At 36.9% G+C, this 15,414-nt stretch overlaps 1 protein-coding gene and 1 pseudogene across 3 annotated transcripts in view; one reads left to right on the top strand and one right to left on the bottom strand.

Annotated features, from left to right (window-relative positions):
• Pds5a (PDS5 cohesin associated factor A) overlaps window positions 1-15,414 on the top strand; it is a 137,125-nt gene that overhangs the window by 93,873 nt on the left and 27,838 nt on the right. For all 3 annotated transcript variants that reach the window (XM_087187836.1, XM_087187838.1, XM_087187837.1), the window contains exons 20-26: window positions 23-146; window positions 917-1,075; window positions 5,094-5,162; window positions 7,099-7,235; window positions 10,619-10,742; window positions 10,975-11,179; window positions 11,879-11,993. In XM_087187836.1, the coding sequence (XP_087043962.1) occupies window positions 23-146; window positions 917-1,075; window positions 5,094-5,162; window positions 7,099-7,235; window positions 10,619-10,742; window positions 10,975-11,179; window positions 11,879-11,993 (933 nt within the window). The remainder of the gene's footprint in view (window positions 1-22; window positions 147-916; window positions 1,076-5,093; window positions 5,163-7,098; window positions 7,236-10,618; window positions 10,743-10,974; window positions 11,180-11,878; window positions 11,994-15,414) is intronic.
• Window positions 3,020-3,897, bottom strand: LOC101706485 (protein FAM204A pseudogene; annotated as a pseudogene).

Here is a 15,414-nt window from a genome sequence, read left to right as displayed (position 1 = left end):
AAACTGATATTATTTTTTGCAGGACCTTAATTCCCATTTTACATCAAAAGGCAAAGAGGGGTACTCCACACCAAGCGAAACAGGCCGTGCACTGTATACATGCCATATTCACCAATAAAGAAGTCCAGCTTGCACAGATTTTTGAGGTATATACAATAGGATATGTTTATGTCGATCTTCAGTTCTTCAACTGTGATTTTATAAAGATGAAAGCTGTATTTGTTGTTGACTATATGTAGTCTGCCCTTCAGAGCAGGGATTCTGTTTTAATCAGCACTATCTATTCAGCTGTTAGTTCCAGTTACATGTTCTAAAATTTAATATTGAAAAATATTTTGTGTGTGAGAACATTTCACCCGTTAGCTCAGTTGTCCATTTATCCTCACTGAGTGTTTAGAGATGACTTTGAAACACCCTGGTTAAGTACCTAACAACCCTACCTGAAAATTAATCTGGTTTCTCTTTCTTTATAAATGCTTCTTAGCCTGATTTTGCTACCAGAAATATATTCCTGTTAGCATAAATTGGAGGTAATAAGAACAGAACACTGTGAACCTCTTATTTTGTATGATTCTAGGTCATTTAAAAATGTCCCCACAGGGTAAGAAATTCGCCAGCATAGCAAACCTAATTTAGGGGTGTTGAAAATAATGCAGATTGTTGAAGCAGAAATATTCTTGTTTTCTACTTTCTACTTGAGTTTAATATCTGTTGGTTTATCTTCTACATTTTTTCAGTCTTGCTAAATTCCAATAGGCCAACTAAGAACCAAATAAATATCTAATGTGGTTGAAGTTAATTGTGATCATATCATTAAAAGAGATGTTTGGGCAAGCTAAATTTGGGAGGGTTCAGGAAAATCTGTTACCATGGAATGTAAAAGAAACTAGTAATGTTTTCTATTTTATTTTTATAGCCACTCAGTAGGAGTCTGAATGCTGATGTACCAGAACAACTTATAACTCCGTTAGTTTCATTGGGCCACATTTCTATGTTAGCACCAGATCAGTTTGCTTCCCCAATGAAATCCGTAGTAGCAAATTTTATTGTGAAAGATCTACTAATGAATGACAGGGTAAGTTTCTCACTTAATTAAATTCAGAATCTTAAGATTAAGATTATTTACATTCTTATCACAGAAACAGGATTATTTTTCTCTGCCTGGATATAATTCTCTTTTCCTGCTTTGGTTTTTTTTGTTTGTTTAGTTTTTTCTCTTTTGTGCTGGAGATTAAACCCAAAGGTTCACATACACTAAAGCACAAATTTGACCACTAAGCTGTATCCCTTGCCCTGCTGTTTTCATTCAAGTGAACTTGAATTTAACTAACTTGTAGAAATATTCCATTATACATCTGGCACTAGATTTATGTACTCTGTTTCAGACATTGAAGTGTATGTGAGTATGGGTTGTTGTAATTCATCATCTCTGAGTTAGAACTCAGAAATATGTAGATTGAAAATTGCTCTCCAAATGATTCAGAAACATACTTTGATTAAGAATCACTACTTGCCCAAATGTTTCTAAATTAAGAGTTATTGAATAAAGACACAAACCATTCTTATGTGATCTGTCAGTATGGATGACGTTCAGTTCTTTGTAAACTTCCCATAAATCTAAGTTATCCGAAACTTCCCTAACACTCTTCCCATGTGGTCCAGTAGTCTTGAGTCCTCAATATTAGGAACTTTAAAAAGAAAGGCACCTGTTAATGTATCTTCTGCACCTGTAGCCTTCTCCCTTTGGATTATAGTAGAAGGAGGTAAGAGGATGCCCTGTTTCATTTCCCACTCTGTACATCCACGTGTTTGCACTCTTGATAGATGTGGCTAGTAACAAATGTGAAATTTAAGATACTTCAGTTTTTTCAAACTAGAGATTAGACACGTTTTAGATGGTGATTTTTTTGTTGATGATCTTGTATTCACAAAGTTATTGTATTTATTAATGTCACAGTGTAACATTTCATTGCATGTATACAATGTATAATGATCAGATCATGGTAATTGGCAAATCTGTGACCTAATACTCATACCATTTCTTTGTGTTGGGAATATTCAAAAATCCTCTGTACCGTATTTTGATATATTCATTTATTTGAGCAAGGTGTCACATGAGCACAATCTCAGCATTCAGGAAACTGAGGCAGAAGGATCATGAGTTTGAGGCTAGCTAGTGTCACATAGTGAGACCCTGTCTCAAAAATCAAAAAGAAATATTTAACTTAATTGTTGTTAAGCATAGTTATCCCACTTTGCTATAGAACATTAGAAATAGAGCTGGGAGTGGTGGCAAGGCCATTTTAAGTGTACAGTTCCTGAAATCCTCATGGTTAGCTAATCACCACCACTATCCATTTCCAGATCTATTTTGTCATCCCAAGTGGAAACTCTATATCCGTTCAACAACAGTTCCCCTGATCCTTCAGAACCTCTCTTGTTAGCTGACTTGTTAGCTCTATGGGTTTGCCTATTCTGGGTATCTCTTTTCATACAATATTTGTCCTTATGTGTCTGTCTTATTTACTGTATTTTCAGGGTTATTCATGTTGTGTATATCAATTCATTTTTTTTTTTTACAGTATTTTGTCCCTTTTTTATTGTAATCATTTCATCTGAAGGTACACAAAAATTAATCAACTGCTTTTATATGAGACTATGAAATAACAATGCCATTGCTTCCAATAAAGAATCAATAATTGTTTTTATAGCATTAAGGTAATTACAGTCATTTGGAAAGATAGCATCAACTGAGACTTTTTTGCACTTACAACTAATCCATTTTAAACAAAAGCCAATCTTAAAAACGTAATTCCAGAAAAAGTGCAGTTATGCCAAGAACAGATAAGAAAGTACACAGATCTCACAGGCTATGCTATACCAAACAGATAAAAAGTAAAATTGATTTTATACTGTAAGTCTATACAGATAAATAAAATCCTATCTTCTTTTCCTGTATGTATGCTTAGATTTCTTACATAAATAACAAAGTACATTCCATCACTTCAACAGAATGAACTCCATGGAAAAAAACTTAAAAGAGCAGATAATCAACTCCCAAGATTTATGCTTACTTTTTCCTACTTTTATCAACTTCCTGACATATTTAACCTAAGCAGAAAAATATTGTCTGTAAATTAAGCATACAAGTCTACATGTGTCTTGAAGAATTCTCCCCAGTTACATATATCCCATGTTGCTTTTGGTTTCCCATCTCTTCTTTGCTTCAAACCCCCATGCGAGTTTCTTCTTTTTTCAAGCAGCCTGTGAGTTTTCAGCCTCCTTTTTGACTTTTACAAACTTGTGACAGGCAATTCCTTTGGCAATTTTTACACCAAGCTCTCGAGTAGCTAGCTGGTTGCTGAGTTCCTCAGCCTTCTCAACATCCCACTCCTCCACAGCCTGGTCTATCCTCTTTTCAAGGCCAGACTTTTCAACCTTTTTCTTTTTAACAGGGGGTTCAAATCTATCATTGGCTCCGAAATACTGAGTAAGCTCCTTCCACTGGGTTTCATTTAAGGACTGCTCACTATGAGATTCTTTTTCATTCTTCAATTTACCTTTTCTGGAGCGTTTTCTCTTTCTCACTTTGAATCTTGAGGCCGAAGTTTTCAGTTCAGAATGTTTCTTATGCAATTCTTGAAATTTGTTCCACATATTTAAGGGAATTCCAGAAGGGCACTCTTCATATGCATTTGCCTTAGCCTCTGTTTTGATTTTTGGTCCATCTGCTGGCAAATCTGAGATTTCTGTGTCTTTAATGGTCCCAGCCTCTTTATCTTCCTGTAAGTTATGATCACAGTTCTGTGGTGTGGCCTCATCTTCAGAATTCGACTCAATATCACTTTCATTTAGGCCAGGAGGCAGCAGTCCACTCCACATCTTTTCTTAGATCAGGAAGCGGCCACTCGGCATCCCAGAATTCATTCTTTTTATGGCTGAATAATACTCCTTTGTATGTCTATCCAACATTTTGTTTGTTGGACATGTGCATTGTTTCCACCTATTCTTAGCTATTGGGACTAACACTGATACTGAACATTTGAGTACCTATCTTCTGGTCTTTTGGGTATGTATCTAAGAGTAAAATTCCTGGATGATATGGCCATTCTGTGTTGAACTTTTTGAGGACCCACCAGACTGTTTACCAAAGTGCTCGTACCAGTTTTTTTCTCCATGTTTTATTAGTATATTATTACCATGACAGTAAATACATTTATCACAGGGGCATTGGTATGGAACCATACCATTTTATATTCTCTTCTTTTTCCATTTTATATTCTCACTAGCAACACATAAGGGTTCAGGGTTCTCTACATCTTCGCCAACACTTAGAAAAAATAATAATACTAGGGGTGTATCTCATTATGTTTCTGATAAAATTGATGTTGAAGATCTTTCTCGTGTGCTTTTTTACTTTCTTTGTATCTTTTTTGGAGAGTTATCTATTCAAATCCTTTACCACTCTCCATTGGATTTTCTCTGTTGTTGTTGATATATATTCTTGATATTAAACTTTGTCAAATATTTGTCAAATCTGTGATCGTGAGATTTATCTGTTACCTTTTTAGTTTTAATTATATAGCATTAGCTTTTAAATTAAGATCTTTGAGGGCCCAGGATGTAGCTCAGCAGCACAGCACCTGCCTGGTAAGCGTGAGGCCCTGAATTAGATTTCTGGTACCCCCCCAAAAAAAAAATTAAGATCTTTGATCAAATTTGACTTAATTTTTGTATGTGGTGTAACAGCCCAGAGTCATTCTTTGGTTTTTGGATATAAACTTTTTTGGCACCATTTATTGAAGAGACTAATCTTTTCACCACAGAATCATCGTGCTTTTTTCAAAAATGTTTTATGCAAAGTTTCCTGAATTCTCTCTTCCTTCTTGTAGGACCATTTACACTGTTTTCTTTATATAGGTTTATAATAACTTCTGAAACTAGAGAGTATGGCTTTTACAGTTTCTTTGTCAAACTCTGCAGAGTGACTTTCCTATAGGTTTGCCAGAACTTGGATTGCCCAGCATAAAAACCTTCATGAATAAAACTAAAACTTTTCTTTCTAAAAGCTAAATTTGTCCAATTGTCTATAGTCAACAGGTGAAAAGAATGGAAAATTGTGGTCTCCAGATGAAGAAGTTTCTCCTGAAGTACTAGCAAAGGTAAATTTATGTGGGTCTTGATAAGCTTTATGTTTCAAAAAAAGGTTTATAAGTATCATGTTCTTCTCCTCCGCCCTCCCCTCCCCGCTCCCCCATCCTCCTCCTTCTGTTTTAGTAGTTAAGGAGCAAGCCAGGCATGATGAGTTACACCTGCAATCCCAGCTATTTGGGAAGCTGAGGCTGGAGGATCATAAGTTCGGGGCCAGCCTGAGCAACTTAGGCCCTACCTCAAGATAAAATTTTAAAAGAGGACTAGAGATGTAATTCAGGACTAGAGTACTTGCCTAGCATGTGCAAGGTACTGGGGTCAGCCCCCTGTACCACAAAAAATAATAACTTTTTTCCAATGAGGTGATTTAATTTTAAAATCCATAGTAAATAGGTGTTGTTTCTCAAAGAAATTGTACTTGTCATTGCTCCCAATCATCCATCAGTCTTCAGCCTGCGGAAACAATCTCGGTGTGACTTGTGGACATGGAGATTATGCAGTGCTGGTGCTTGGAGGCCTCTTAACCTGTAGCCTCACCACCAGAATCTACAAACAGATGGTTACTCCCTTGGCAGAGCAAGGTAGTTGTCACCAAACTGTGACTTTTGGTAGGTGTAAATTAAGCTTCAATAGAGCTAATTCTTTGAAGTGGTGAGCTTGAAATTTAAAATGAGAGATTATATCACCTTTGATAATCTATTTCAGTTCATAGTCATGTGTTTTATCAATTTCTTTTTTTCCAGGTTTTCAGTAAGTAGAGTAAATAGCATCTAGATCTTTTGGCTCTTTCACATAGTATATTGTTAACAGTCTTTTGAGTAGATATCTTCAAATAGTTATGCCCACAAATAATGATAGAAAATCCAATTTTTTTGGTCAGAATGTTAAATGAGATAGAACCAGACTTCATAGTTTCTTCAGTTTTTCAGTACTACAAAAAATATGAAAGTTTACCTAAATAGTTGTTCAGTACATCTTGAATTGACACATAGTAAGTGTACATTTTTACAGGGTATAGTGTAATATTTCAGTATGTGCATATAATGTGTAATAACTAGGTCAGAGTAATTAGCAGATCCAAACAAACATTATTTCCTTGTCTTGGGAATATTTAAAGTCCTCTCTACTGGGTATTTTGAAATGTTCATTTAGGTATGGTCAACCATAGTTACCCTACTGTGTATAGGACATTAGAAGTTGGGCCGAGGATTTAGCTCAGTGGTTCCACTACCTGCCTCACAAGCGGAAGGACCCGAGTTCGATCCCCAGTTCCAAGAACAAAAAACAAAAAAAAGACATTAGAAGTTATTCTTCCAATCCAACGGCATTCATGTTCTGTTAAATATCCTCCATTCTTCCCTCTTCATAGTCCCCAGGCTCTAGTAGTCATTCTTCTACATGGTTATTTTTAAACTATTATTTTAATAAAATGTAAAAATCAGACATGTGTTTCAGTATTAAAAGCCTGAATTCTGGCCATGAATGGTGGCACAACACCTGTAATCCTAGCACTCCAGTGGCTGAGGTGGGAGGATCACCCCAAATTCAGGGCCAGCCTGGGCTACATAGTAAGTTCAAGGCCAGCCTGAACTACATAGGAAGAGGCTGTCTCAAAGATCAAACAACAACCCACAACAAAAAAAGCCTGAGTTCTGGAGCCAGATCTCAAGTCATGTATCTCAGTTTACTTATCTGTTGGCATTAAGAATACCACTCTCAAGGAGCTGTTTTGGAGATTGTATAATTGAATACATGTACATCTCTGGGGAAAATGCCTGGTACAGATTAAATATAGAATACATATTATTGTTGTTATTATTATCCAGTAAGCTTTTATAATGAAGTCTGATGAGGATAAGTAAAGCTCATTAATTTCGTTCATATAAATTAATCTTCCCCTTGGAATTTTAAGTTGCTTTCTTTTTTTAGCATGTTAATATTTTATAGGTACAGGCAATTAAACTTCTGGTAAGGTGGCTGTTGGGTATGAAAAACAACCAGTCTAAATCTGCCAATTCAACTCTTCGCTTATTATCGGCCATGTTGGTTAGTGAGGGTGACCTGACAGAGCAAAAGAGGATCAGGTGAGATTTTTCTGCCTTCCCAATTTCCTTAGCTCAGAAATTTTGGTAAGGGTTTACATGGGATTTATTTACCTAATGTTATAATTGCACTTCATGATTTGAGATCAAATCTTACATGCTTACTTGGGGTTTATGTCCCTTAGAGCACTTTTATTTTAAAAAGTTTTCCTTTGCTTCTAAAGACTCTGAACTTTTACTGGTAAATTTCTAGTCATAATGACTGTAGTGTAATATTACAGTTAACATCAACATCTATACCAATTTCATAAAAATTTGTGGGATTTCTACTCTGCAAAACACTGTGATCAGTCACAACCTTCATGGAACTTACCCTGTATTAAAGTGATAGAACAAGTTGAGAGACTTAAGTACCATGAAAGTAATAAAATTTTTAGTGCTGCTTCAAAGAATGGAGAGTTGAAACCTCCTGCTGGGTTGCATAAAGGACAATATACGGTTCTACATATGCAAAAAATAATAAATTCTTTTCTATTTCTACAAGTTTTCAGTCTTCAAATCTGTGAAACTACAGTCTCGTTTATGTTTCTTTTAAAATAGAAGCAAACCCCAGCCGGGCATGGTGGCACATGCCTGTAATCCTAGCACTGGGAGGCTGAGGCAAGAGGATTGCCACAAGTTGGAGGCCAGCCTGGGCTACATAGTGAGTTCAAGCCCAGTTTGAACTACATAGCAAGAATCTATCTCAGAAAACAAAACAAGTCTAAATTTTTCAAGTTCCTTGTTTCAAATTCCTGATTTACTAAGCAGCAAACATACCAGGAGAGATACCTAAAGATTTGTACTTGTTGGGCCAGGGATTTAGCTCAGTGGTTTTGCTGCCTGCTACGCAAGTGCAAGGAGCCGAGTTTGATCCCCGGTACCAAAAAAAAAAAAATCAAGATTTGTACTTGTGATGCATTCCTACTTTAAATTATTTGTTAGAGGACAGAGATTTAATCATTCATTTATGCATTCATTATTTATTCAGCACTATTAGATACCACACACGGTTGTGTTATTTGTATAGGAAAAAAAATTTTCTTTTTGGTTTTTTGAGACAGGGTCTTGCTGTATAGTTCAGGGTGGCCTTGAACTCACTATGTAGCCCAGGCTAGCCTTGAACTCATGGAAATCCTCCTTTCTCAGCCTCCCCCATGCCCGGCCAATAATGGGTTTTTTGTTTTGGTTTTTATTTGTTTTTGTGGTACTGGGGTTGAACCCAAGGCCTTCCCTACTGAGCTATATCCTCAGGCTTTTTTCTTTTTGTAACGGGGATTGAACTCAGGACCTTGCACTTGCAAGGCCGGCTCGGTGCCACTGAGCTAAATCCCCAGCCCTTTTTTTTTTTTTTTAAGGTAGGCTTTTCCTAGATTGCTCAAACTGGGCTGAAACTTTCAGTTTTCCTGCCTCAGCTGTGCTCAACATGTTTAACTTAGGGTTAGGGTTAGGGTTACTGTGTAGGGCCTCTTGCTTACCAGGCAAGCACTCACCAACTGAGCTACTTCCCACCCCTGAGAAATGTTTAACATTACTATTACTAATACCTCTTGCCTTATCAAATGGGAAGGGGGCATTTTTTTAATCTGTTTTTGCTCAATGGAATTAGGAAAAGGGGTTCCATCGTTATTCTGAATGCAAAATATACTCGTCTGCATGGGCAGAGTGATTCACACCTATAATCACACCTACTTTGGAGACTAGCGCAGGAGATTGTAAATTTGAAGCCAGCCCTGGCAATTTAGCAAGTATATCTCAAAGTAGAAAAAATAAAAAGACAGCTGGGGATTGAGCTCAGTGGTTCTGCCACCTGCCCCACAAGTACAAGGACCTGAGTTTGATCCCTGGTACCAAAAAAAATAAATAACACAAAAAGAAAAAATAAAAAGAGCTGGAGGGTGTAGCTCATTGATGGAGCTCTGGCCTAGTGTACATAATGCATTAGGTTCGCTCCCCTCATCACTGCAAAAAAAATTTTTTGTCATTTTTAAATGTTCTTATTTTTAGCTCATTTTTCTACTTGTGGAATAATAAAAGAATTATGAAAATATGCAAACATTCTTTCCAACATTATCACAAAAAAATGGGAAATTTTTACCTATGGAATACAAATATGGGTCATTAGATCTTAATTCAGTGTTATACATATGTCATCAGCTTGAACTGTAAAAATTCATATAACTATATCCAGGCTGGGTAAACTTCTGTAAAACACTTAGTTTTTTAAACGTCAGTTTCCTCCTCCGTAAGAGAATTAAATGAGAGAAAGCCTGTAACCTTCACATACTGTTGGCACAGAGTAGGCACTCAACATAATTGCACTTGTTTTCTTTCATCATTCATCTGCTGCAGAAACCATTTGAGAGTCCCTCGTTATGATTTTTTTTCCAGTACCAGTGATGGAGCTCAGGACCTTGCTTTGCCAGGCAGGCATGGCACTGCTGAGCTGCATCCCCCACCCCGAGTGTCCATCATTATTGTCAGTGTTCACTGTAATCCAATTATCTCACAGTACTTTGTTTTCTCCTTTTGTGTACTAAGCAAAAATCCCAGTGGTTCTTCCTCATCTCCTAAAGTCTTCAAAATACAAAGCCATGCTATGTTCCACATAGAACTTGAAGTAGGAAAACTATCCTTTGCCTCATTCATTGTCACATTTTACCATTTTTAGGTCAGATAAGTTCAGGTGGTGAGGGTGGGTGTGCCAAGGCCTCTTAGGTGCCCTTTGGAAACTCCATTCCATGGACGGAAGTCAGCCCAGCATAATTAGAAATGATGGCCGATAAATTTGTCAGAAAGAATGATTTGAATAGTTTTCCCTGTTAAGTTTGTGAACTCAAAAAACTAACATTCTCTGGGCCTGGGATTTAGCTCAGTGGTTCTGCTGCCTGCCTCTCAAGCTCAGGGTCCTGAGTTTGATCCCCAGTACCCAAAAAAAAAAAAAAAAAAAACCACACTCATATCTCCACATTATGCTGTTTTAAGCATCAGTTACACCCAGTGAGGCCGGGGATTTAGCTCAGTGGTTTCACCACCTGCTGCGCAAGTGCAAGGACCCGAGTTCGATACCCGGTACCAAAAAAAAGAAAAAAGAAATTCCATGAATTATACCCAAGGAATCTTATAGTCAAAAGAGAGATCAGGAAACCAGGCATGATAGTCCACTTCTGTAATCCTAACTGCTTAGTAGGCTGAAGCAGGAGGGTGACAAGTGTGAGGCCAACCTAGGCAAGTTATTGAGTCTCTGTCTCAAGGCTGGGTATGTAGCTTAGCACTCCCTGAGTTTAATTCCCAGCTAAACCCCTCCCCCCAATAAAAGGATCAAAGCATTGTTATATGTTATAATGGTTATAGGAAATGTTTATTTCTTTTTTGTTTGTTTATAGTAAATCTGATATGTCTCGCTTGCGATTAGCTGCTGGTAGTGCCATAATGAAGCTTGCTCAGGAACCTTGTTACCATGAAATTATTACTCCAGAACAATTTCAACTCTGTGCATTAGTTATTAATGTAAGTATTTTGTGAAATACTTGTCTTCAAAGTTAAATCCATTTATTTTTCTATGTATTCAGATCTACTTAATGTGCACTAAAGAGATTGCTATTACCTATTTCAATATCTCCCAAATATTAAATTATTTATTTCTCCAATATAATTATTATTTTTAAAATAAGACATTTAAAATACTTAAAACTTGAAATATTTGCCAATTTTAAGTATTTTTCTTCTTGTGCTGGTGTAGGATGAGTGTTACCAAGTAAGGCAGATATTTGCTCAAAAGCTGCATAAGGCACTTGTGAAGCTACTGCTCCCGTTGGAGTATATGGCGATCTTTGCTTTGTGTGCCAAAGATCCTGTGAAAGAGAGAAGAGCACATGCACGGCAGTGTTTATTAAAAAACATCAGTATAAGAAGGGAGTACATTAAGCAGAACCCTATGGCTACTGGTAAGTAGCTGACAATTCCCAAATGCCCATGTTTACCTTGTCAATGAAACAGTTTGTGAGGGAAGGTCATATATTTCTATTGTATTTTAAGATAAAACTGGGAGTTTTATAGAATGTTGTTGTAGGTACACTCAGTTTAAGAGCCAGCATGCTGAATTTTGAGTCCCATTAATTTATGTAACAAAGTTTTTGGGTAATTGCATTTCTCTTATATAATTAGCAGTATAGTTTGAATTGAACACATTGCTCAGATGGCAGAGTACAGTTTTTACCTTTATAATCTTTCAAATCTCTTTAAGCTTCAGTATCTTTCAAAATTGACATAAAAGTATTTTAGTAGTATCATCTAGATATTATGTTTTCTCTAATTTATAAATAATTGAAAAAAAATGGAAACTGAAGTTGTTAGAACTCAAACCTAGGAAGGGATTTATAAAAGCTGTTATAGGGCCGGGAATTTAGCTCAGTGGTTCCACGCCTGCCTCACAAGCGCAAGGCCCTGAGTTCGTTCCCCGGTACCAAAAAAAAGCTGTTATAAAGCCAGGCATGGTGGTACATGCCTGTAATCGCAGCACTCAGGAAACTGAGGCAGGAGAATTGCTGTGAATTCAAGGCTATCCTGGGCTACATAGTGAGACCCTGTCTTATAAAATAATAAATGCCATTATATTGTTGTTAATGATGATATTTTCACTATAGAGAAATTGTTATCGCTGTTGCCTGAATATGTAGTTCCATACATGATTCATCTGTTAGCCCATGATCCAGATTTTACAAGATCACAAGATGTTGATCAGCTTCGTGATATCAAAGAGTAAGTCTTAATGGTTTTCCAAGATTTCCACACATTGTTTTTACTTTTCAAAAAATCCTAAATTTTTCATGTTGTGTTTCCTATTATTATTTTTATGTTTTTGTTCATTCATTGTAAAATTGTGTCATCTTTCAAAATTATTCCCATCTAACTAGCCCTTTTTGGTTGTTCAGTTTCTTTTTTATGTGTAGTACTTAGCTGTCTTAAGTGTTTGCATTGGTTAATTGGGTTATTTTAATTTTTTTATTTTAATTTTTGTATATTGTGATTTTTTTTACTGTTATGTTAAGCTGAGAATCAATTAGGAAATTTAGAAACTCACAAAATATAAGTGTGCCTCTTGTTCTATTGGTAAAGCTCAGGGGTAGGCATTTGCCTAGCATGTGCATGGCATAATTCTCACCTTTACATCCATCTTAGAGATACTGCCACAGCATGATGGCGCATGCTTGCATCTCACTTGGGCCTCTGAGGCCAGAGGATTGGGAGTTCAAGTCCTGGCAAGGCAACGTAGTGAGGCCTTTTTGCAAAATTAAAAGGGCTCAGGATGTAGCTCAGATGAAAGTTCTTGGTTCAATCCCCAGTCAATATTGCCCCCCAAAAAAAGATAATACCTTAAAAACATACCCACACGTGAAATACTCTGTGCCAAGACAAAACACAGTGCAAAGTGAAAGTTGGCATATGGTGCAGCATATAAGAGTAAAAGAAGGCTGAGGATTGTCTACAAATGACCTCTAAGAAACCTGAAGGTAATACTTACATTCCATCCTCATTGCTGTTTTTTCCCTTACCAACCCCTACATTACCACTTCAGCTTGTATTTCATTACAATTTTCTGTACAGGACATAAGTCTTATTCCTAAACAGTTATAGCTCATATACTTTCACAATAAGTGTACAGTTTTGAAAAATGTATTAGAAATTTTATTAAGTTGTATATATTTTTTTAAAGCTGTATACTTAGGTTTTAGCAGACTTAAGTTTTACTCCCAGCATTTTATTCAAAATTTTCTTGGGCCATGTACAAAGGCACAAACCTGTTATCTCAGCTACTGTACTTAGGAGGCTGAGGTACAGGATTGAAAGTTCAGGGCCAAACTGGACAACATAGTGGGTCTGTGTCTTTTTTTGAGACAGAGACTCACTTTGTAGTTCAGGCTGGCCCTCAACTCACTGTGTAGCCCAGGTTGGCCTCAAACACACGGCAATCCTCCTACCTCAGCCTCCTGAGTGCTGGGATTACAGGCATGTGCCACTATGCCTGGCTATGTTTTTTTTTAAGAGTAGGAAATTTATTGAGGAGGGCAGGTCCTGAGAGGAAGGAGGGGACCCGGAAATTGGATTACCTGGGCCTCTGTCTTAAAATTGAAAAGAAGCTGGGGATATAGCTCAGTGTTAGATTGTTTGCCTATATGCTCAAGGCCCTGGGTTCAAACCCTAGAACCGTTCCCTACACCTTCCTCCAAAGACCAAGGTTTATTGACCTTCATTTGACTGTTTTATAAAATGTATAATTTGAAATAATTCCTAAATTTTATTTCATAAATTTTTAGATTTGTGCTTATTTGAAAATTCTGTTCCTTGCTTATAAAACAATTTTTATAGGGGTCAGGGATTTAGCTCAGTGGTTCCGCCGCCTGCCTTGCAAGTATAAGGTCCAGAGTTCAATCCCCGGTACCAAAAAAAAAAAAATTTTTTTTTTATTTAGGATTATTCCAGAAAAAAATTTTATAACATGAAAAAGTGGTATGTATTTGCCTAGAATACGACTCTTACGTTTGACAGCCTTTTAGCTGTATGTAGATTGGTAGGCAAGATGAAGATGTAGCTCAGTGGTAGAGCACTTGGCCTAGCATGTGTAAGGTCTTGGGTTCAATTCTCAGTACCACAAAAAAATAAGAATTTTTTTTTTTTAATTGAAAGATAAGTCAGGGGAGTACAGGGATCAAAGCAAGCATTCTACCACTGAGCCACATCTCCAGCCTTTTTTTTTTGTTTTTTTTGTACTGGGACTCAAACTCAGGGACTCGCGTTTCCTAGGCAGGTGCTGTGCCACTGAGCTAGCTACATCCCTGGCACAAGCCCTTTTTTATTTTGAGACGGTGTCTCTAGCAAGTGAGATTCCTCCTTGCAATCCCACCTCAGCCTCCCTTGGTGCTAGGATTACAGGTGTGCACCAGTGAGCACAGTTTGTAGGAATTCTTTATATATTGGATATTAATTCCTTATCAGGCATATTATTTCACTTGGTTTTTCCTTTTTCTTTCTAGTACCAGGGATTGAACCCAGGGCCTTCTCACTGAGCTATATCTATAACCCATTTTTAATTTAAGTCACTAAATTGCACAGGCTGGGCTTATGCTTTTGATCCTCCTGTCTCAGCCTTCTGGAGAGCTAGAATTATACAACTTAGACCCTATATAAGAATTTTTTTAAAAATCAAAAGGACCTTGGGATGTAAGTTAGTAAGAAAACCATGGATTCAGTTCCCAGTAATACCAGAAAAAAGAAAGATAGATTTTGAGTTAAAATTTTTCTTTGTTGATTTTTTTAATAGTATATCATAGGGCTGGGGATTTAGCTCAGTGGTTTTGGCTGCCTGCTGCACAAGCACAAGGACCCGAGTTCGATCCCTGGTACCAAAAAAACAAACAAATAGTATATCATAAAGGTTCAGACTTCTTTTCACGTGAATATCTAGTTTTTCCAACACTGTTTGTTGAAGAGATGTTCTATTCCCCAAACATTGGTCTTGGTACCTTTGTCTGTCAAAAATTAGTTGTCCAAGTCCCCAGTGTGTAGGATAAGCCTGTATTCCCAGTGGTTTGGGAGGCTAAAGCAGGAGGATCACAAATTCCTGGGCAATTTAGCGAGATGATGTCTCAAAATAAAAAATGAAATGGGCTGGGGATGTACTTCAGTGAGAAGGCCATGAGTTTGATCCTTAGTATCAACAAAATAATTATATATACATCGGGCCAGGGATTTAGCTTAGTGGGTCCGCCGCCTGCCTCGCAAGCGCAAGGTCCTGAGTTCGATCTCCAGTACCAAAAAAAAATTACGTATACATCAAATTTTTTGGCCATGTGTAGATTTATTTCCCAATTCTCAGCTCTGTTCATGCTCTTTATATACCCATATACCATATGACAGTGTTTGACATTATAGCTTTGTAGTATCTTTGAAAATTGGAAAGTATCAAGATTGTTTTCTTTTGTATGAGTTTTTAGGATTACAGTTTTTCATTTCTGCCAAAATTGAGTTTTAATGGAAATAGCATTTAATTTGCTTTGAGTATTAGTACTGTAAATCTTAAATCTTCCAACACATTAACACAGGATGTCTTTCCATTCACTTAGATCTTTTAAATTTTTTGGTTCAGCAGTGTTTTAAGTACAAAGAGTGAACCAGCCAGAGC

The sequence above is a fragment of the Heterocephalus glaber genome, unplaced genomic scaffold, assembly GCF_053883595.1.
Source record: "Heterocephalus glaber isolate CG9 unplaced genomic scaffold, H.glaber_assembly_v1.0 deba00001509, whole genome shotgun sequence".
In the NCBI taxonomy this organism is placed as follows: Eukaryota; Metazoa; Chordata; class Mammalia; order Rodentia; family Bathyergidae; genus Heterocephalus; species Heterocephalus glaber.
This window is presented reverse-complemented; position numbering and strand designations above follow the sequence as displayed.